General features: G+C 39.4%; 1 protein-coding gene across 7 annotated transcripts in view; it reads left to right on the forward strand.

Moving 5' to 3' along the window:
• The window catches only part of DTNB (dystrobrevin beta), a 232,458-nt gene that overhangs the window by 66,272 nt on the left and 144,601 nt on the right, over positions 1–21,585 (forward strand). For 6 of the 7 annotated variants that reach the window (XM_044261956.1, XM_044261957.1, XM_044261952.1 and 3 more), the window contains exons 7-9: positions 3,500–3,654; positions 16,384–16,489; positions 18,622–18,788. In XM_044261956.1, the coding sequence (XP_044117891.1) occupies positions 3,500–3,654; positions 16,384–16,489; positions 18,622–18,788 (428 nt within the window). The remainder of the gene's footprint in view (positions 1–3,499; positions 3,655–16,383; positions 16,490–18,621; positions 18,789–21,585) is intronic. The other variant, XM_044261953.1, reaches the window with a different exon arrangement.

The raw sequence follows: 21,585 nt of genomic DNA on the forward strand, positions 1-21,585 counted from the left end.
AATATTTCTCCCCATGTAAGAGTTTCTAAACCAAATTCAGAGTGCTTTCCTCTTTAAGTTTTCTTTCATACCAGATATTTTTCTTAGTCTGTCCTTTTTTTTCTTTTTTTTTTTTTTTAAAGATTTTATTTATTTATTTGACAGAGAGAGACAGTGAGAAAGCAAACACAAGCAGGGGAAGTGGGAAAGGGAGAAGCAGGCTTCCTACCAAGCAGGGAATCTGATGCGGGGCTCAATCCTGGGATTCTGGGATCATGACCTGAGCTGAAGGCAGATGCTTAATGACTGAGCCACCTAGACACCCCTCTTACTCTGTCTTTATTTCCTTTTATTTCTCAATCTAAATTAACTTTCTTGTTGAAGAATGCACTTAGTGCACTGTTTCCTGCTTACCTCCCCTAACAAATCTAAGTGGCCAGAGACGGTTTCCTCCTCTTTTCTGGTTGTGTCCTCCAGCGCCCACCTCCAACCTGTTTTGATCTCATCATTCCAAGTTCTACCTTTCGAGGTCTAGCTTCTGAATTCCTTTCTTTTTGAACTTTCTTGGCAATTCCTGCCTATGTGTTTTTGTAGTTGTTCTAAACTATATTTTGAAAAAGCTGTGAGGTATGATGGGATTTCTTTGGAGTTAGAGAACTATAGCTTTAGATCTTGACTTAGGTACTTACAATTTTTTTGCCTTAAGCAAATTGACCCTTCTAAGTTAGTTTCTTTATCTATAAAATTTAAGTAATTGCATGTACACACATACATCTCACCATTTTATGAGTGTACAATGAGGTAATGTTTAGTAATGTATAGTTGCACTTAGTGTTAGGGATTGTTGCTTGAAAACAAAACCCCAGGATAGTAGTGTCTTAAACAAAGAAAGAAAGTTGAAGTTTATTTTTCTCTCATATAAAAGAAGTCTCCAGGGGTGGCTGGTTGACTCAGTGGGTTAAAGCCTCTGCCTTCGGCTCAGGTCATGATCCCAGGGTCCTGGGATCCAGCTGTGCATCAGGCTCTCTGCTTAGCAAGGAGCCTGCTTCCCTTCCTCTCTCACTGCCTGCCTCTCTGCCTACTTGTGATCTCTGTCAAATAAATAAATAAATTAAAAAAAAAAAAGATGTCTCCAGGTTAGGTAATCCAGAACTGATATGGTAGTTCATCTGGGACCCAAACTTTCTCTGCCTTTGTTTTCTACCCTTCTAGAGCATGATTTCTATATCAAAATTGCACTTGCCACATGTTCCAAGGTGGCTGCTGGAGCTCCAGCCATCATAACTACATTTCAGATAGTGAAAAGAGGGAGAGCATGACAGGGCAAAAAGGGCATGCTTTCCAGCTTAGTCAGCTTTCCTTAACCAGCCTTCTTGGAGGTCCTTCACAGCTCATCTGTGGTAGTCTCAATGGCTAGTACTTAGTCACATGACCACCACTTGCTAAAAGGAGGCTGTAAATTTTAATCTCTTAATTATTGGCTACATTGTTGCACAAAATAAAATAAATGTTACTAAGAAACAAGAAAATAATTAATACTGGGTAGGTGTAGGCAGCCTTAGCCATGGTTACTTGTGGTAACTTTGTGGTCCTTGACAAATACTGAGGCTTACCAAGTATCTTTATGCCTCTATTCTTTCTGTTCCACTTAGTGTCAATTTAGCACTTTATTCCTCTTTGCTTCATATGTATCTTATTTTTTTCAGTTACACTGAAAATTTCTTGGGGGCATAAAGACTGTATATCATAATTCTTTGTTGTGTTTCACAACACCTAACAGAGTGCTTGGCACTTGGAGCACATAGGAGAAACTTAATATGTATTTGTTAATTAATTGACTTTATTTTTCACTATGACCATATAGTTCTTTTAGCCTCTCATTGACTCTCCCCACCCACCATGACTATTCTGTATTTTTTCTTCAACTACAGAGTAGCAGCTACCTAGGGAGGATACATTGCAGGCTTTCATTCCTTTGATAATTTCACGTTTTTTTTTTTTAAGATTCTATTTATTTATTTGACAGAGAGAGACCGTGAGAGGGAAACACAAGCGAGGGTGGGGGGTGGGAGAGAGAGCAGCAGGCTTCCCGCTGAGCAGGGGCTCAATCCCAGGACCCTGGGTTCATGACCTGAGCTGACAGCAGACACTTCATGACTGAGCCACTGAGGTGCCCCAATTTCCTATTTTCTAATGCCCCAAGTTACTCTGTGGAGTTGATATCCTAATATTTTATCTTTCTTTGGTTAATATATTTAAAATGTATTTGTTTTACACCTAGTGCTTGAAGATAAACACCTCAGATTAAACCTGAGGAAAAGTGTATATTTGTATGTAACATATATCAATTACATATATATTCCTAGTATTCTTATTCATCATGAATATATAGAATAAGACTTTTCAAAATGCCACTGTTGGCAAGGCCTCAGGAAATGATTTTTCTGTGCATATTTAATTCACTCATTTATAAGAAAATTCAGTGGTTTGAAAAAAAGCTTAGGTCACACTTCTTTGTCACAGTGATTTTTTTTTTTTAAGATTTTATTTATTTATTTGACAGAGATCACAACTAGGCAGGGAGGCAGGCAGAGAGAGAGAGAGAGGAGGAAGCAGGCTCCCTGCTGAGCAGAGAGCCCGATGCGGAACTCGATCCCAGGACCCTGAGATCATGACCTGAGCCGAAGGCAGCGGCTTAACCCACTGAGCCACCCAGGCGCCCTGTCACAGTGATTTTGAGCTGCTAGTGATTTTTCTTTTTCTCCCCAACCATGGATGAGAGGAGAGGAAGAGCTAACTGGAGAGAGGAGACTCTCTCCAAGAAGATAAAGAAATAGTATTACTGGAAATTTCTTTCCCATCTGCTTGAGTGAGACTTTATGGTAAAAATAAGATCTTATAGTATCAAAGTATCTTGGAATAGAAGAGTTTATAGGAGTTCTTTTTATTCTACTTTGGAACTCACGGAATGGAATATTTTAAACATGCTTTATGCTTCCTTCAAATTTATTCTGTCACAGGTATTCATTACATTGTTAGCATATGAATATATAAATAGAATATAATTTCATTCCCCATAACCAATATGCTAATATATTCATACACCCAAACATGCATATGTCTTATATAAACACATATATAAATGCTAAGAGATAAAAGCATGCTGCTACATATTCTTCTCAGAACAAAGTTAGTTATAAATAAAACAAAAAGTTAAGTATCATCCAGTTATGCACACTCAAAAAGAATAGGTGGGTAGATCTACATGAATGGTTATTTGGTTTGATGTTTAGGTATATATTAAGTGGGTGGGAGAGGGGGCCTGGTCAGTAAAGTAACTGCACAGTATTAATAAGAAGGAGAATACATATTAACTAAAAATTATAATAGTTTTATGATAATTTTTTATGATAATTTTTAATGGTACTTTTTGACTGGTATACAAATGACATAGAGTCATTTATTTATAAAAAGTTGGTATTTCTTTCTAGTTTGACTTTATTTGGTTTTGTTCTCATAGATGTTTTCTCCCAGATGTCAGATTCCAGTGGCTTAATGATATTTAGCAAGTTTGACCAGTTTCTGAAGGAAGTTCTGAAGCTCCCAACAGCTGTCTTTGAAGGGCCATCTTTTGGTTACACAGAGCACTCAGTCCGCACCTGTTTTCCACAGCAGGTAAGGACAGTTTTGTAAAATCTAGGACTAGAAGAGCACTCATTCATCCCTCCACCTTGTATCAGATTTCACCAGATTTGTCCTAGTCTAGGGACATAAAGTCTTGAGCAGGGGAGAAAAAAGACCTTTAAGTGGGAGGGGCATGAAAAAGAGGGCCTATAAAAAATTCTTCTGAGAATTCTGGTTTGGGGGAGAAGGGAGTCTTTCCTGAAAAATGATAACCTATGAAATAGTTTAAATTATTAAAATTTTAAAGAAAAGTGTTTAAGATGAAGTGTTTATATTATTGCTACTGGACATATATTACTCTCTGAATGAGTTCTTTAAGCTGTGAAATACAGGAATTTTGGCATAAAACTCTATACAATACTGGACCGTTTTTTCCTGAGCACTGAAGACAAGGAATGCTACACAGCTCCCAGCTGCCAGCTCAGAATCCCTCAAGGGCACACTGTCGTTTTTATATGAAGGAAAGATAGATTGGGTTTCCTCTTTATTTGTGTGTCCTTGTGCAGGCCTGCCCTTGAGGTTGTATGTGTGAATTCCTGAGATCTTAACTGTGCCTCAAATGACTCTGAGCAGAGTGGATGTTGACTCTGGCTTCATCTGTTCCAGTAGACATGCGATAAAAGGAACTTCATGCTAAACTTAGACATTATGAAAAGTGGGGAATTAAGAAAAAGTCTGTTAAAACTAATAAGTAAAAGATTAATGGAAGTAGGATATTGATACAGTCTGAAAGTATCTCCCTATAAGATGTTCATTAATTATAAAAGGAAACATAGTAATCTTAGAAAGTTACTATGTTGTAATAGAGAAGCCTGTCAGATCCACATTAACCTAGCGATCAAAGTCCCTGTCACCAGTAAAGGAAACAGACTGATATCCCTGCCCCCCGATTGGATGCACTGAGAAGTACCCAGTGTCACTGCTGTGGGCCAGAAAAGCACAAGCCAAGTCTCATCTTCCTTTTCTTGTTTTTCCCAATTTTTTTATGTTTAATTTTATTTTTTACAGTTTTATTGAGATGTAATTGACATATAACATTGTAAAAGTTTAAGGTGTGCAATGTAATGATTTAATATTTGTATGTATTACAAAACAGTTATCCACAAGAAATTTAATTAACATCTGTCCTGAGTCTCAATTTGAGGAAACATCTGACAAACCCAAATGAAGCGATTTCTACAAAATAACTGACCTGCACACTTAAAAAATGTCAATGTCATGAAAGATGAAAAAAAAAAAAAAGGAACCATTCTATGTCACAGGAGTCTAAGGAGAGAAAATGTCAATGCAGTTTATGATCCAGAATTTTCGTTTTGTCATAAAGGACATTATTGGGACATTTGAAAAAAATCTGAATAAATTTTTAGTATTTTGTCATTAAATGTTAATTTACTGATTTTGATATTTATATTAAATTATGTAAGAGAATATCCTTGTTTTTAAAAAATGTGATCTGAGGTATTTAAGGGCAAAGGGACATCCCTTCTGTGGTGTTAACATTTGAGGAATCTGGGTAAGCAGGAATTTTTTGGATAATCTTCCCATCTTTCTGCAGGTCTAAATTTATTTAAAAATAAGAAGTTAACATATAAAAAGAACAAATCTAAAGATTTGAGAACTGAAAGCACATTGTAAACTAGATCCTCCTGACTGTGATACTTCAATTCACAAGAGCCAAAACCAAACACACACATACTTTTTTTACATTTGAAGTTAAGGATTCTTAACTGAAAGTCTGAATTCAGACTTTCAAACAATATTTTATAGCTTGTTTAGAGATTACTCATTAGCTTTAGCACCAAAAGTGGTACTCATAATACTAGTGAGTTATTTTTACCACGTTCTGAGGAGATATTCTTTCCAAATTTGTATGCACTTGGGCTGATTGTTTTTGTGGAAATTTGTCACCATACGTTATTTTTTCCTCTGTGTAAATGACAGTATCAACTTTTAGCATATTTAAAATAGCTGTGTGCCTCAATCTATTCTAATATAGTTAGCACTCCCCCTCCCCCACGCTGATATGCGTTAACAATTTTTAAAAAAATTATTATATTCATTAACATATAATGTGTTATTTGCCCCAGGGGTACAGGTCTGCTTATCATCAGGCTGACACACTTCACAGCACTCACTATAGCCCATACCCTTCCCAGTGTCCATGACCCAACCACCCTATCCCAGCCCCCTCACCTCCCAGCAACCCACAGTTTGTTTTGTGAGATTAAGAGTCTCTTATGCATTTTTAAATAATGGGAGGCTGTCATACGTTCCCTGGTACAGGAGTGCATTGAGGTATGAAAATGCCTGGAAGCAAGGTGAGTGAGGGTGGGTATGATAAAGAAACAGCAACCGTTTTTCATTTAGCATCATCTCACTGCTGCTGCGTTTGTAGTGCCCTGACGTCAAATGGTTGCCCCACAATACTCTGGGGTAATCTTGTACATGAGGTACGTGTGGCTTTTCATACAAGATGCTTCCTGGAGGTTAGGCTAAACTTGATCAAGTTCTGGAATGCTACTACGGAATGTCGGAATAGGGAAGGCAATTTATACAAAGATGTGTCCATGAGGAAGGAGCTCGTGGGTGACAGTCATGTGGGGTGCCAACCCAAAGTCACCTTAGATCTATTTGCATTGTGGGGACTATGAGGAGACTTTAGTATTGGAGCAGAAGTTTGAAATGTCGAAGAATATACAAAAATTTCCAACTGTTAATCCTAAGAATGATTTCTAGAATACTCCAGATTTCCTTATGCCTTTATTGTGAAGCCTTGGAACTCAAGAGCTGACTCTTGCTTCTTTTTTTTTAAAAAAGATTTTACTTATTTATTTGACAGACAGAGATCACAAGTAGGCAGAGAGGTAGACAGAGAGAGGGGGAAGCAGGCTCCCCGCTGAGCAGAGAGTCTGATGCGGGGCTTGATCCCAGGGCCCTGAGATCATGACCTGAGTTGAAGGCAGATGCTTAACCCACTGAGCCACCCAGGCGCCCCTGACTCTTGCTTCTTATTTGCTTCAGATTCTTAGGAAAAAACTCAGTCTTTGTGTTTTTTTCAAGATTTCCTTTATTCATTTGAGAGAGAGAGGGCATGAGTTGGGTGGTGGGGCAGAGGGAAAGGCAATGGGAGAGGGAGAGGGAGACTTCCCACTAAGCAGGGAGCCTGATGTGGGGCTCAGTCCCAGGACCCTGAGATCATGACCTGAGCTAAAGGCAGACGCTTACCCTACTGAGCCACCCAGGTGCCCCTCATTCTGTGTTTTGTTATGTGCCAAATTTGGAAAAGTCCAGAGAAGCTTATTTCAGTCTAGAGGAAACTTAAGTTTTCCTTGGTTTGGAGAGATGACCAAAAAAAAAAAAAAAAAACCCAGAAAAAAAGAGCCTTAGAAGAAAAAGTACTTACTGCTAGAATGACCAAAAAAAAAAAAAAAAGAGAGAGAGAGACTTTGAACAAAGTGTTCCATGCAGCAAGAGTTAAATCCAATGATTTTTGGGTTTCTTTTTGAAATGGTCTTTTCCCATATGGTTTGTTTTACTATGTATGTACTTTTTAAATGCAGAGGAACTCTCACACCCTCCAAGGGAGAGAGAACAGTGTCAGTGGGAGGTGGAAATTGCACTGTTGGTTCACGGGCAGTTCCCTAGCGTTTTGACGTTCTGGGCTGAGCAAAGAAGTGATCACAATTAAAGAGAATGTAGGACTCTTTTAAGAAAGAAGTGGAGCTCTTGCAGGCGTACCTTTCTTTAGTGAAAGAAGTGGCTGGTTTGGAGGGTTCATGAGCTGCTTCCTTTTCTGCAGAGTTATGGGGCGAAACTGTGGGTTCAGAGCTAGAGAGGTGAAGACATCCTCTCCTGTCTCACACACCTGTGCTGCAAAAATTGACGGACGGGGAGCTACCCCTAGATCCAGTATTTAGTTTAGTTTAGTTTTTTTTTTTTTTTAAAGATTTTATTTATTTGACACAGAAAGAGGAAGGGCAAGCAGAGGGAGGAGCAAGGATGTGGAGAAGCAGGCTCCCTGCTGAGCAAGGAGCCCCATGTGGGGCTTTATGTGGGGCTTGTGATTCAACTAATCTGTCTTGAAAGTTGTATGCCCTTATCATGAGGAAGGAAAAAAGTATTTCAGGATTTAAGACTGAAAGGTATCATCTGATAGTGACTTTTTTAATGCCTGTGAAGATTTAATTGTGCTGGTAGTAGTGTTGTTGCTGTTTTGTTGGTCCTCTGTTCACAAGCGTGCCTGTGTTCAGGTTTGTGCCAACCCTGTTTTTCTCATGTACCTTATTATTTTTAAATCCACGGTTTTGCAGTATGTGCAGTTTTTCAGTAATGTGTGCATTGCATTACAGGAGAAATACTCGAATTTTTTTTAATGATATGAAGAAAATTACATATTTGTTTATTTTAATATAGCCTTAATTCTTTTTTAGAAAACAGTTTTGCAAACTAACCTAAAATAAGAGATGTTGGGCCTACATACTTTTAAAAACACAACAAAGTTAAAAGCATTTATAAGTTAATTCAGCAGAACACATCAACTAGAACTCTCATACAAACCACTTTAGAAGAGGCTCTGGTGTTGGTTTCCTACAGACCTCAACAGATACCTACTCATGATCTGGCAATTCTACTCTTAAGTTTTTCCCACATGAAAAACAAAACAAAACTTATGTTTCAAAAAGATTTACACGGATGCTTTTATCAGCCTCAGAAGCATCAGAGGTGTCCATAATAAACTACTGAAGTAAAGTTAATTCAAGAAATAATGTGTTCAGGGGCGCCTGGGTGGCTCAGTCGTTAGGCATCTGCCTTCAGCTCAGGTCATAATCCCAGGGTTCTGGGATCGAACCCCGCATCAGGGTTCCTGCTGGGCAGGGAGCCTGCTTGTCGCCTTCCCACTTCCCCTGCTGTGTTCTGTCTCTCACTGTGTCTCTCTCCCTGTCAAATAAATAAATAAATAAAATATTAAAAAAGAAAAAGAAATAATATGTCTGAAATTTGCTTTAAATTAATCCAGACTGAAGGAAAGGTGAAAGTATGAATTAAAATTAGTCATAAGGGGTACCTGGGTGACTCAGTGGGTTGAGTGTCTTGCCTTTGGCTCACGTCATGATCCCAGGATCCTGGGATCGAGTCTCACATCAGGCTTCTTGCTTAGCGGAGAGCTGCTTCCCTTTCCCTCTGCCTGCCAACTCCCCCTTATTCTCTTTGACAAATGAATAAAATCTTTAAAAAAATTAGTCATATGTTGAGAATTGTTGAAGCTGGGTGATAAGCATATTATGCTATTCTCTCTACTTTAGTAAAGTTAAAAGATTTAATAGAAAAATTAATTCTAGTTGTAAATTTGTGATCGTGATCTTTGTCTGACTAAAGCACAGTATTAGCATAGCACCTCTAGTCTAATATTTTGGTGGGTAGACCAAATATATTGATTCTTCAGTGGTTATTTATTTATTGTTAAATATTTTATTTATTTATTTGAGATAGAGAGCTCGTGAGGTTGGGGGAGAAGCAGTGGGGGAGGGAGAGGGAGAGAATCTCAAGCAGACTCTGCTGTGAGAGTGAGGCCCGATGGAGGGCTTGATCCCATGACCCTGAGATCATGACATGACCCGAAACTGAGTCGGATGCCTAACAGACTGAGCTCTTGATTCTTCTGTGGTTATAAACTAAAACTGACTTTAGAGACTTAAAGTTATTAAAAACAAGCAGCAAAGAGCAATATTTAAAATTTCTCCACAGTTTTTCTAAACTTCAGAGTTTAGGGATGAATTTTGTTTCTTCTTAAAAAGATGATTGCTATAAAAAAAAAAAAGATGATTGCTATTTGTTGTATTATGTATTTTGTAGGTTTGTGTTGACTTTAGTTTGAAGTGTTCAGTCTGTCCTGAGAGGATTTATTTATTTTTAAATTGTTTTTTAAATGTGTGATTTTTTTTAAAAGGTGGGTTGGGGCAGAGGGAGAGGGAGAGAGAGATCTTAAGCAAGCTCCATGCCCAGTATGGAATCCATCGTAGGGCTTGATCTCACTGACCCTGCTAAAATCAAGAGTCAGAGGCTTAACTGACTGAGCCACCCAGGCGCCCCTCACCCTGTGGAGGATTTTATTTTATTCTTTTATTTATTATTTTTAAAAATTATTTATTTATTTATTTGACAGATTACAAGTAGGCAGAGAGGCAGGCAGAGAGAGAGGGGGAAGCAGGCTCCCTGCTGAGCAGAGAGCCTGATGCAGGGCTTGATCCCAGGATCCTGAGATCATGACTTGAGCCGAAGGCAGAGGCTCAACCCCCTGAGCCATCCAGGTGCCTCCCTGCAGAGCATTTTAAATTTGATGTCTGTCTTTATGGAAGACTGAATAAGTACAGTAGGGGAAAGATGGAGATGATGAAGTAGAGACAATTTTTCACTCAGTGTTGCAGGGCTCTCCTTGATTCAGAGGGAGGTGGGAAAGGGTAGTGATGAGATTACATTCTTGCCGGTGGATTTTTCAGAATAGCAACAGTATTTCTCATGCCTGGAGATGTCTTCTGACTCTTTGACTAGCATTATCATCTTCTGCTATATGCCAAAAGGACTTTAATTCCTGCTCTATCTTTGAAATGAGACACTTTCTGGATGTTCTGACCTTGTTTTCCTGGACATTGAATAGTTTAGGAAGAATTACCTGACACATGTATATGTGTATTTCATAGGAATTCTAATTAGGCAGGTTTTACTGTCTCCGTCAGCAGGCCCTCATTACCATGATGATCTAGTTGGGTTATTACCACGTTGCATTGATTTGAAGACCTTCTTTCACACCTTATCATCCCTGATATGGAGATACTTCATGTGGCCAAGGGGATCTTGCAGTTGCAGTTGACCAGCAGTGGTTATGCTGGGTTGTCTTCTTGCACGTGTGTGAATTTGGTCAGAGCTGTCCTTGTTGTCACTTCAGCTGAATTATGCGCACGTTCGGTACCACATGTGTTGTCATTTCAAATGATATTGGTTCACACTGACATGCCAATGACCCTTGACCTTCTCTCTCTTCAACAGAGGCCCTCGTATTTCATATCCCAGCTAAAATAGCCCTTCTTCTTTGATGCTCTGAATCTTTCAATGTAGGATTAATTGTTCCTCTTCTGCATTCCCATGGCATGTCATATCTAGCTCACTTATGCCCTGAGGCGATGCTCCTTGATCTTCAGCTTTATATCCCCGTGACTAACAATGTCTGGAAAATGATTGATGCTTACTAGAAATTTGTTGGTTTAAATGATTTAAATTAAATATTGGCATGAGAAAGTGTCTTTGACTTGAATTCTAATTCAAAGCTTAAACCTCATGGATGTACCTGCAACCTTGTTGTTTTCATTGACATTTTTATTCCATGATTTTCTCAAATGAAACAGTCCTTGCAATGAGGAAAATCGAGTATTTCAGGAGTTCTAGAGTTCATCTTTTAGCTACATTATATAAAAATATTTCTAATAAATAATAGGATAGCAACATTATATTGTTGTGTCTCTACAAAGTTCTTTAATTTTTGAAGTAAATTTGTGATACGGACAAATTCCGTGTCTAATAGTAATCAAAAGGTTAACCTATAGCACTGGTCCTATGACCAGTTAATGTATGTTTGCCCTGGTCAGATGGGATATTTATTATTTATTTATATATTTGAGAGAGAGACAGTGAAAGAGAGCATTAGAGAGGAGAAGCAACTCCCTGTGCAGCTGGGAGCCCGATGAGGGACTTGATCCTGATATTCCAGGATCATGACCTAAGCCGAAGGCAGTTGCTCAACCCAACTGAGCCACCCAGGTACCCCGGGACAGGGTATTTCTAACTCTGCACAGAAGATTGTATAAAAATATTTTTAATCGGGAAGATTTAAAAAATGTTTTCAAGTTTATTAGCTATGTGTCATACGTGGTTTAATTGATTATCAAGTAAGTTAAGGCAATGGGTAATACTTAACCTGTCGTCCATAAGGAAATGAGAGTTGTTTTTTTTTTAAGATTTTATTTATTTATTTGACAGAGAGAGCGAGAAATCCTAAGTCAGCAGAGAGGCAGGCAGAGAGAGGGGGAAGCAGGCTCCCTGCTGAGCAGAGAGCCCAATCCTAGGACCTTGGACCCTGAGATCATCCCAGCCCTGAGCCACCCAGGCACCCTGAAATGAGAGGTTTTATTTTTTTAATTTTTTTTTTAAAGATTTTATTTATTTACTCGACAGACAGAGATCACAAGCAGGCAGAGAGGCAGGCAGAGAGAGAGGGGAGGAAGCAGGCTCCCTGCGGAGCAGAGATGCTGGGCTCGATCCCAGGACCCTGGGATCATGACCTGAGCCGAAGGCAGAGGCTTTAACCCACTGAGCCACCCAGGCGCCCCCTGAAATGAGAGGTTTTAATGGAAATAACGAGTTGCACCTATGATGATCCAGTGCTAAACTAATTGTTTTCTCATGTTACTTTAGTGATACTGGATTTCTCATTTTTAAGAGATGGTCCCTGTCTCCCTTTAAAACCGGGAAAATGTAGTCATGGGTGGAGGGGGGGAGGTGGGAATGGCTCTGGGGTAGGTAGTAAGTGTCAGTATTGGTGCTTAGAATAACAAAGGGCTGGGAGATAGGTGACAAAAAGAAATGCTTACTTCCAAGAGAAGAGATGAGTACACATAAGGATAAAAACAGCCTCAGTGTTTTATAGAGGAAGGCAGCGATAAATCACAGTGTGTCTGCCCAGTGGACCAGGCTGCTGTTAAAATGATTAGAAATGAAGACCTTTATAGCAAAAAATATTTAATAAAAAGTTAAGTGAAAAAACATATTTTTGCTTGCCTTATGTACGTAATTACATAGAAGCATATATACATTTGGATAGAAATATAGCAAGATGAGAATTGTGGGAATGTGCATTTTTTTTTCAATTTTATTACAAATATTGTGCTGCAAAAATAAGGAGAAATTCCTAGAATGTGTTCAACTTAAGAAGAAAAACCAAAATGAAACAAAAAAGGAGGAAAAGAGAGTCAGCCTTTCTTCTGCGCAGTTATTTACCAAATCATGGAATTTTTGAGCTGGGAGTTCTATCTCCGCTATTCTCAAACTTTTTGGTCTCAGAGCCTCTTTACAATAAAAATTATTGAGGACCCTAGAGAGCTTTTGCTTATGTGGGTTATACCTATTGGTATTTCCATACTAGAAATTAAATTTGAGAAATTAAAGATATATATTGTCATTTAAAAATAATGATAAGATGCTTGGGGGCCCAGTTGGTTGGGCATCCAACTCTTGACCTCAACTCAGGTCTCGATCTTAAGGTTGTGAGTTTAAGCCCTGTGTTGGACTTCACGCTGTGTGGAGCCTACGTGAAAAAAAAAAAATGATAAACTCATTACATGTTAAATAATATATTTTTATGAAAAGTCACTATATATTCCAAAACAAAAATATTTAGCAAGTGTGCCATGGTTTTACATTTTTGCAAATTGCTTTAATATTTGGCTCCATTGAAGACAGCTGGGTTCTCCTATCTGCCTCTCCATTGATTCCATTGTGATATGTTGTTTTGGTTAAAGTATAGAAAGAAATCTGGCCTTACAAAGGGAGGAATGCTTTAGTAGTTTTCTCGGATGATTGTGGAAATGCCATCTTGCTTCTGACGCACCCCACCGTATGAGAGATTGAGAATGAAAAGGGCAAATAATGTCTGAGAATTTTTACGAAAACTGTTCTCGCCTCATAGACTCCTTGAAAATGTTTTAGGGACCCACAGGGCAGCTTTTGACCACACTTTAAGAATCACTGCTCTACCCTTTCAGAGGTAAGAAAACTGAAACCAGAATGTCAAATGATTTCCCCCAAATTACATGGTTTATGGAAGACAGAGTTCTGGGACACAGTTCTTCTGGTTTCATTCCTCATGCTTTTGGAGGACTTCAAACTACAAAATGACCTTGGGACAACTTCTGTAAACTGACCCTGAGTGTTTTTATCAAGGGCTTCTGACATATCAGATGTAATTGTCCCTTTTCATCTTGAAGATTAAAAAAGAAAGTATGATTTAGGCGCATCAAAGCTTTTTAAGAAGAAAGGTTGCATGAGGATTGCAGGTAGACTTGTAGAGATGCAATTTTTAATATTAGATAGAAAATATATGGAAATATTAATTTAAACATATTTAGTTTTGGTTACTACCTCTTGCGAGCTAAAAGACTTCGTAGCATCTTCTTTCTCAGTAATTTTATATGGACACTTTTTGTTTGTTTTGCTTTGTTGCAGTTGTCTGCATCGCCGTAATTAGAGGCGTTTTCCATATCTGTCCCTCCATTTAAATGTTCGGTGACTTTCTGGTTTTATTTTAAATGTTGTTCACTTGTTCCTCTGAGGTTCCACTGAGGTCTCAGAAACATCAGTGACTTGGATGCCGGAGATGGAAAATACTTTGGAAAACTTTATTAGGCCTTCTCGAGTAGGTATTTTTCAAACCTCACCGCCAGAGCACGGCTTTCTGGAAAGGGCCTTCGGAGGGTAACTTCCCTCTGTTCTCACCCCTAGTCAGCCCTCGTGCTTGCCCCTTCCCTCCCCCTGTTCTGCGCTGGCCTCCAATCCCTGTCCTCGATCGGAAGCTTTCCTTCATATTTCTTCATCTTTTTCAAGGTTTTATTGCAAAAGCCTCTTTCTTGCTCTGCTGTCCACTTTATTTTCCCTTTTCTGTTCCCTATTTACCAATTTCTTTTTTTTTTTTTAAGATTTTAATTAATAAGAATGATCTCCTTAAATACAGTGGAGTCAAGAGTCACATAGTTGCCAGAAAGATACCCAAAAGTCAGTCTGTAGTCCGTTTGTATGATGGGAACCATCGTTGGAGAAGTATCAGGATGGCAGATGCTGGGGGCAGCCACTCTCCTGACTTATCACCAAAGTGCCTTCCCTCTTTGCCCTGTTCATGGTGAATAGATTCGTGGTAAAAATCACTTATCTTGTCATACGCTGGTGAAATCTTTCAGTCAGCTCTAACCAATTTTATCTTTTCTCCCTCCCCCACTCCTCCTGTTATCACTTCAAGAAAAGTGGTAGAACCGAGAACACACTTTTTGGGAGAGACTAAGATGGAATTCTGGGTGCCTTTTGGTGTCCACTTGCCCCTAGTCCTCAGTCCCTCCCCCCTGCCTTGGAATGGTGGGACCAGGACTTGGAAAAGTCCTACGTACTTATTGGTCCTGCATTTTCTACTCTCCCATGTCTTCCCTTTTGTCTCTGCCCTTCTTTTGGAATCAAGTTTGAAGTGGGGGCCGAGGTGGCCAAGGTGCAATGACAGAACTCTCACATGTAGTTGTAAAGTGCTCCCTTTTCCTCCTTTTTCCTTTCCTTTTGGAGCTGCAAAGGTGTTTTGTGGGTTAGAGGAAATAAAAAGAAAATTCATCAGTTTGAAGATTCTTGAGAATCTCTTCTATCTACATCACATGACTATTTTTTCTAGACTGTTTTCAGATTTTTAATGTCCACTGGGATGTAATTATGTCGGTGTTTCACAAACAGTGGAAGCTTTGTAGGTATTTCTTTAAAAGAGAAATAAAGACAGAACACAAAAGCTGGGGAGCTGGTATAATGGGGTAGTGATGGACATTGGATATTCAGACTCTATTTTCATCCTTCTAATTGTCTTTGTGACTGGGTCAAATTATTTCACTACTCTGCACTTTAGTTTTCTTTCTGTAAATGAGAAAGTTGATAAGTGATGTTTAACAGTGTTTGCTCCCCACGTTAGTATTTTTTCAATGATTACTTATCAAGTGCCTGTCGTGTGCCTGACACTGTTATGAAATGCTGGAAACACAGTAAACAACAAATGGAGTAGTTCCTGCTTGCTGATGTTTTATAATGGGGTGTGGGATGTCTGTCTCCCCATCAGTAACAGAAATAGTAATTTGAAGGACAGCTGAGTTCCAGTCCTTGCTTTGTGTCTGATTTGGGTAGGACCTTCCAGGTTATTTATTGCCCCCCTCCAAGATTTATTTATTTATTTGAGAGAGAAAGAGAAACAGAATACAAGCAGGAAAGGGGCAGAGGGAGAGGCAGAGAGAGAATCCCAAGCAGACTCCCTGCTGAGTGCAGAGCCTAATGTGAAACTCAGTTCTACAACCCCGAGATCATGACCTGAACTGAAATGAGGAGTCAGACGTTCAGCCAGCTGAGCCACTCAGGTGCACCAGGACCTTCAGAAGTCATTTTAAATGCTCTTTTCCTTTATTTTCTCACCTGTGATGGGGATAGTGATACCTAAACTATTTACCTTAAACAGTTGTTTTAAGACTCAAAATAATGGGGGCACCTGGGTGGCTCAGTGGGTTAAGCCTCTGCCTTCGGCTCAGGTCATGATCTCAGGGTCCTGGGATCGAGCCCTGCCTGGGGCTCTCTGCTCAGTGGGGAGCCTGCTTCCCCCCCTCTCTCTGCCTGCCTCTCTGCCTACTTGTGATCTCTCTCTCTGTGTCAAATAAATAAATAAATAAATGACTCAAAATAATGTATGCAGAAGTGCATTTGAATACAATAGTAACGTGTAGTGTGTTTCAGTTTTATCGTAATGAAAAATATTACTGTATTTTCCTGTAGAATTTCACATGGATTTCTTTACAACTTGGTTGAGTGAATTCTAGATTAACTTAATTTTGGAATTCAGAGATACTTGAAGACTATGAGGTATGTTTGTTTTTCTTCTCTTCACAGAAGAAGATAATGCTAAATATGTTTTTAGACACAATGATGGCCGATCCTCCTCCCCAGTGCCTTGTCTGGCTACCTCTCATGCACAGGCTCGCCCATGTTGAGAATGGTAAGAAGAACTTGGATCATTCAGTCTCTTGTGCTACGGGAAATACAGGAACTGATGGTATTTGTAATGTCCTTAGCTATTACCATTGAAAATTAAAATTGATATTTGCTGTCACTGTGTCCTTTAGATTTGTGATTCTTGCTTTTAAAAGGGGGATTTTTTAAAAACTATATTTATTTACTTGAGACAGAGAGCATGAGCGAGAGAGAGCAAGAGAGCTTAAGCAGTGGGGGAAGGGGAGAGGGTGAGGGAGAAACAGATTCTCCACTGAGCAGGGAGCCTGATGTGGGACTCAATCCCAGGACCCTGATATCATGACCTGAGCCAAAAGGCAGAGGATTAACCTGCTGATCCACCCAGGCGCCCTTCGAAGGAGGAATATTTATTTCTCAAGGAAAAGTAGGGGAAGGGGGCTTATTACTTAGGATACCAAGATATAGTAATATCAGGTCATAAAACTTTGTGGTTCAAATTCTGGGTTTTCCCTCACTGAGCATCACTTGAACCCATCTGATTTAGACCTGACTTCCTTTTTTACCTTTAATTTATACTGTTATAAAAAAATTAGATGTATGCAGTATCAAGCACTAACACTAATGATTTTGGAACAGTTTAAAGGAAAATAGCTGTGATAGAATTTGGTACTTCACACATCTTCACTTTCTGCCTTTACTATTTTATCTTGAATTACTCTTGGTACCTTTTTGAGGAATTTGACTTAAATGTTTGTCTTGGTTAGAATTGAAATGGTAGTTTTACCTCCAGTAACTTAATTTTTTCTTCTGTTGTTATCAGTTTATTTCCTTGTTTAGGTTGTGTGAGTTTGTTAAAGGAAGGGCTATAGTTTCTTTCTTTCCAGATTTTATTTATTTATTTGACAGAGATCACAAGTTTGGGGAGAGGCAGGCAGAGAGAGAGGAGGAAGCATGCTCCCTGCTGAGCAGAGAGCCCGATGCGGGGCTCCATCCCAGGACCCTGGGATCATGACCTGAGCCGAAGGCAAAGGCTTTGACCCACTGAGCCACCCAGGCACCCCAGGGCTTATGTAACCTCCCTCCCTCCTCTCAAGGCTCTTGCCTGTTTCTTATTCTGTCAAAGAGAACCAGTAAATCTGAGAAGCTTGAAAAGGCAGAGCTCCATTTTTCCCTTTGTAAGACTGAAATGCACATCCATACTCTGACTTCTCCCTCTCTCATCTGTACCTTTTGTTTTTAAACCTCTCAGCCTTTTGCGCCACTGTGGCTTTAGTTCACAGGAACCTTAGATTCAGGATTACTTTCTTAAAGGTGTAGAATCTCTTGACTAAAACAGCTAAAAATTTTTTAAAGATTTTATTTATTTATTTGACAGAGAAAGAGACAGCGAGAAAGGGAACACAAGCAGGGGGAGTGGGAGAGAGAGAAGCAGGCTTCCCTCTGAGCAGGGAGCGTGATGTGGGGCTTGATCCCAGGGCCCTGGGGTTATGACGTGGCTGAAGGCAGACACTTAACAACTAAGCCACCCAGGTGCCCCTAGATTGTATAGTTTTAATTTGGAGCACAGATTTCTTTTTTAAAGATTTTATTTATTTATTAGAGAGAGAGTGAGTGAAAGAGAGAGCCCATGAGCAGGGGCAGCGAGAGAGGGAGAAGCAGGCTCCCTGCTGAGTAGAGACCACCCCCCACCCCCCACCCCCTCGCACAGGCCTGATCCCAAGGCCCCAAGATCATAGCCTGAGCAGAAGGCAGACGCTTAACCGACTGAGCCACCTAGGCGCCCCTGGAAAATAAAGTTTAGACTGAGAAGGCTTCTTTTTCTTCTTTCCATATGTATTTATCATCTACGATCCTTATCATACATTTATCATTCTAGTAAACACAAGTTTCATTTAAAAAAAAGAAATCGGTTATTTTCTCAGGTGGATTGGAATATAACATTCTAACTTGAAAACCTGTTCTCATCTATCATCTTCCCCTTTTATTCTAGTAAATGGCTGGTTCTTTAACTGGGAGACAATTTAGGGGTTTTCGGTTCTAATATTGTTTTCACCTTTGCTTGTTTCCATGAGGTTTGGTTTTCCCCCGTATGGACCTTCTTTATCCAAATGAAAATGGCTTCCTTCTGTCTCCTGTCCCCCTCTCCGCCTTCCGCAGTCTTCCACCCCGTGGAGTGCTCCTACTGCCGCTGCGAGAGCATGATGGGCTTCCGGTACCGATGCCAGCAGTGCCACAACTACCAGCTCTGCCAGAACTGCTTCTGGCGCGGCCATGCCAGCGGCCCTCACAGCAACCAACACCAGATGAAGGAGCACTCGTCTTGGGTAATTGCTCTGTGTCTGTCTGCGTCCTCCGCCCTTGCCCAGTCTCTGTGGTGACAGTGCCCGCTGCCTCCGGCTGGAGGCCTCGCCAGGGAGGACGCGGGGTAGCCCAGCCTTGGTGCTCCGGGTTCTGAGCGCAGATACATTGTGCTGCGTCACCTGGCTTTGTTTGTTTGTTTTCACCACTTGATTTTAAAAGGAGAATTTTTAAAGTCCCAGGAGATGGAGATACGATTACAATTTGAAATGGAAAAGTACGTGAGAAGGGTCTTCTTATTTTAAAACCGTGCAAGCGGTATCCCCTCCAAGCTTACTCTCTGAGCTTTTCTTAAGATTTTAAGTTCTTTTTCTCAAGCATATTTCCTACATGTCTCTAGGTTTTAAAGATTTTATTTATTTATTTGTCAGAGAGAGGGTGAGAGAGCAAGCACAGGCAGACAGAGAGGCAGGCAGAGGCAGAGGGAGAAGCAGGCTCCCTGCCGAGCAAGGAGCCCGATGTGGGACTCGATCCCAGGACGCTGGGATCATGACCTGAGCCGAAGGCAGCTGCTTAACCAACTGAGCCACCCAGGCGTCCCCGTCTCTAGGTTTTAAATGTTGCAGAGAAAACTGCGTGAACTGAAGGAGTTAAATTTTTATCTCTCTGAAGTTGGGGAAATGTTGTATCTTACAGTTGCCACATTGGTGTCCGTCCTTCCTTCCTTCCTAGATTTTATTTATTTGATGGAGAGAGACCCAGGGAGAGAGAGAACACAAGTAGGGGAGCGGGAGAGGGAGAAGCAGGCTTCCAGTTGAGCAGGGAGACCGACGCAGGGCTTAGTCCCAGGACCCTGGGATCATGATCTGAGCTGAAGGCAGGTGCTTAACCCACTGAGCACCCAGGCGCCCTGGTGTCCTTACTTTCAAAAGCAGTCCTGTAAATAACAATATTTGGGTGGAGGATGTGTGATTTTCCTCTGGTGTTTAGAATTCACCTGACAAGCTTAGTATCAATCATTTTTTTTCTCCTTTCTCAATTTATTTTCAGAATTTTTAAAATGTCATTTATTTATTTCCCAAAACTCATTTTAAAAACTTTTCCCTCTAGTTTTTATTAGTTGGTTGGTTTGTTCATTGGTTTGCTAAAGGATAGAACAATATATAGGGTCACAGGTATAATTTAGGATTTAGGTTCTTACCCTGGGTCATCCTACTGGACTTTAAGTGTTAGCTTCAGTTATCAGGGTTTTTTTTTCTTTCTTTCTTTTTTCTTCTAGTTAGCCTTCTTAAAACTTAATCAAGAAAAAAGCCAAGTAAGCTCATATTAAGGATTGGTTTAAAACACACACACACACACACACCAAATTTCAACCCATGTGTATGCTTTACTTCTTACATCTCTGACACGTTAGAGAAATTTTTTTTTAATCAGGTTTTCAGTGACACTTAACCATAAAATTTTGTTAAACTGAACATCCTCTCCTGGGTTTTGTTGTGTTGGAAATTCCAGTATTTTTTTGGTTGAGGAGTGATTATTTAAAATTTTTAAACAAGCAATGGAAAAAAATGACAATGTAGTAGGTTCTTCTTTCACTGAATAAAGATAATCTCTAATAGAGATTTCACTGAATAGAAATAATTCAAATTGTTATTTTTCCCTTTCTTAAAGTACAGGTGTCCCACTTAATTGATTTATTAGTGTTTTTCTCACTGTTTTTTTGTTTAGAGTCTAATTCTCATCACTGAGATAGCTCTTTGCTCTGTTACCATTATAATGATTGGATTCATTGGCATGTTTCTTCTGACAGTTCTTATGCTAGATGTTAGGGGAATAGAGTGGAGAACTCCTTTTCCTCATAGATAGAACTTGCTCATTTAGTTAATTTGTAGCCCTTTTAGAAAAGGGGATTTTACTTTTTTTAAAAAAGATAAGTGGCTGAATATTGCTTTATGATTTAAAAACCAGCATTTCATATGCTCTTGAATTTTGGCATTGAGTTAAAAAAACACATCAATGAAAGTACAGAAATCACAAGTGAATTAATTCTTCTACTTCTGCTTGATCCTCACAACACTCTTATAAAGTAAGCCATGTCCCCATTTGTTGTTATTTTTATTTCAACTTTGTTGTTGTTTTTAAAATTTCATTCATTTTTGTTATAGTGACTGAAGATTTCAAGAAAAATCAAGTACGATAGGCATGAAGCTGGTATCGGTTCTGAATTTTAAAGAGTATATGCATTACGTATGACTGATGCATACTGGTTAGGTTTTTTTAGCAGTGTGTGTGTGTGTGTGTGTGTGTGTGAGTGCAACTTGTTTCCAAGGTTAGAACTATATGTGTAGTGCCCTTGTTCTTTGAGGAAGTTGTGAGTGAATTTTGGGATTGATGTGGGTAAAGAAGTTTCCACTAACAAAATAGGTGTGATCACTTTAATAGTAATTTCTTTGAAGATTGTCCATTGTGTTTATAATTTATATATATATATATAAAATTTATAATTTATCTCATAAGAGATAAATTTAGTGTGCAATTAACAAGTTTGTATATGAATTTGTATCGTAGATTTGATAGGTGTCCTATTGGTGCTTGGGATTTTACTTTAATTTTTTCCAAAACTTTCTGTTTAATGTTTTACCTAAGGAACTATGCAGTATAATTCATTTATCCTTTTAGTCATCAAGCCATTCATTTGACTTTATCTTAGGAAAAAAATGCTGTATAGTATCACATGTGATTCATTCTATGCATTCATTATTCATTCAAAAGATATTGAGCTCCTACCGTGTGTGCCAGGCGCTGTTACAGGCATTTAGGATA

The sequence above is a fragment of the Neovison vison genome, chromosome 8, assembly GCF_020171115.1.
Source record: "Neovison vison isolate M4711 chromosome 8, ASM_NN_V1, whole genome shotgun sequence".
In the NCBI taxonomy this organism is placed as follows: domain Eukaryota; kingdom Metazoa; phylum Chordata; class Mammalia; order Carnivora; family Mustelidae; genus Neogale; species Neogale vison.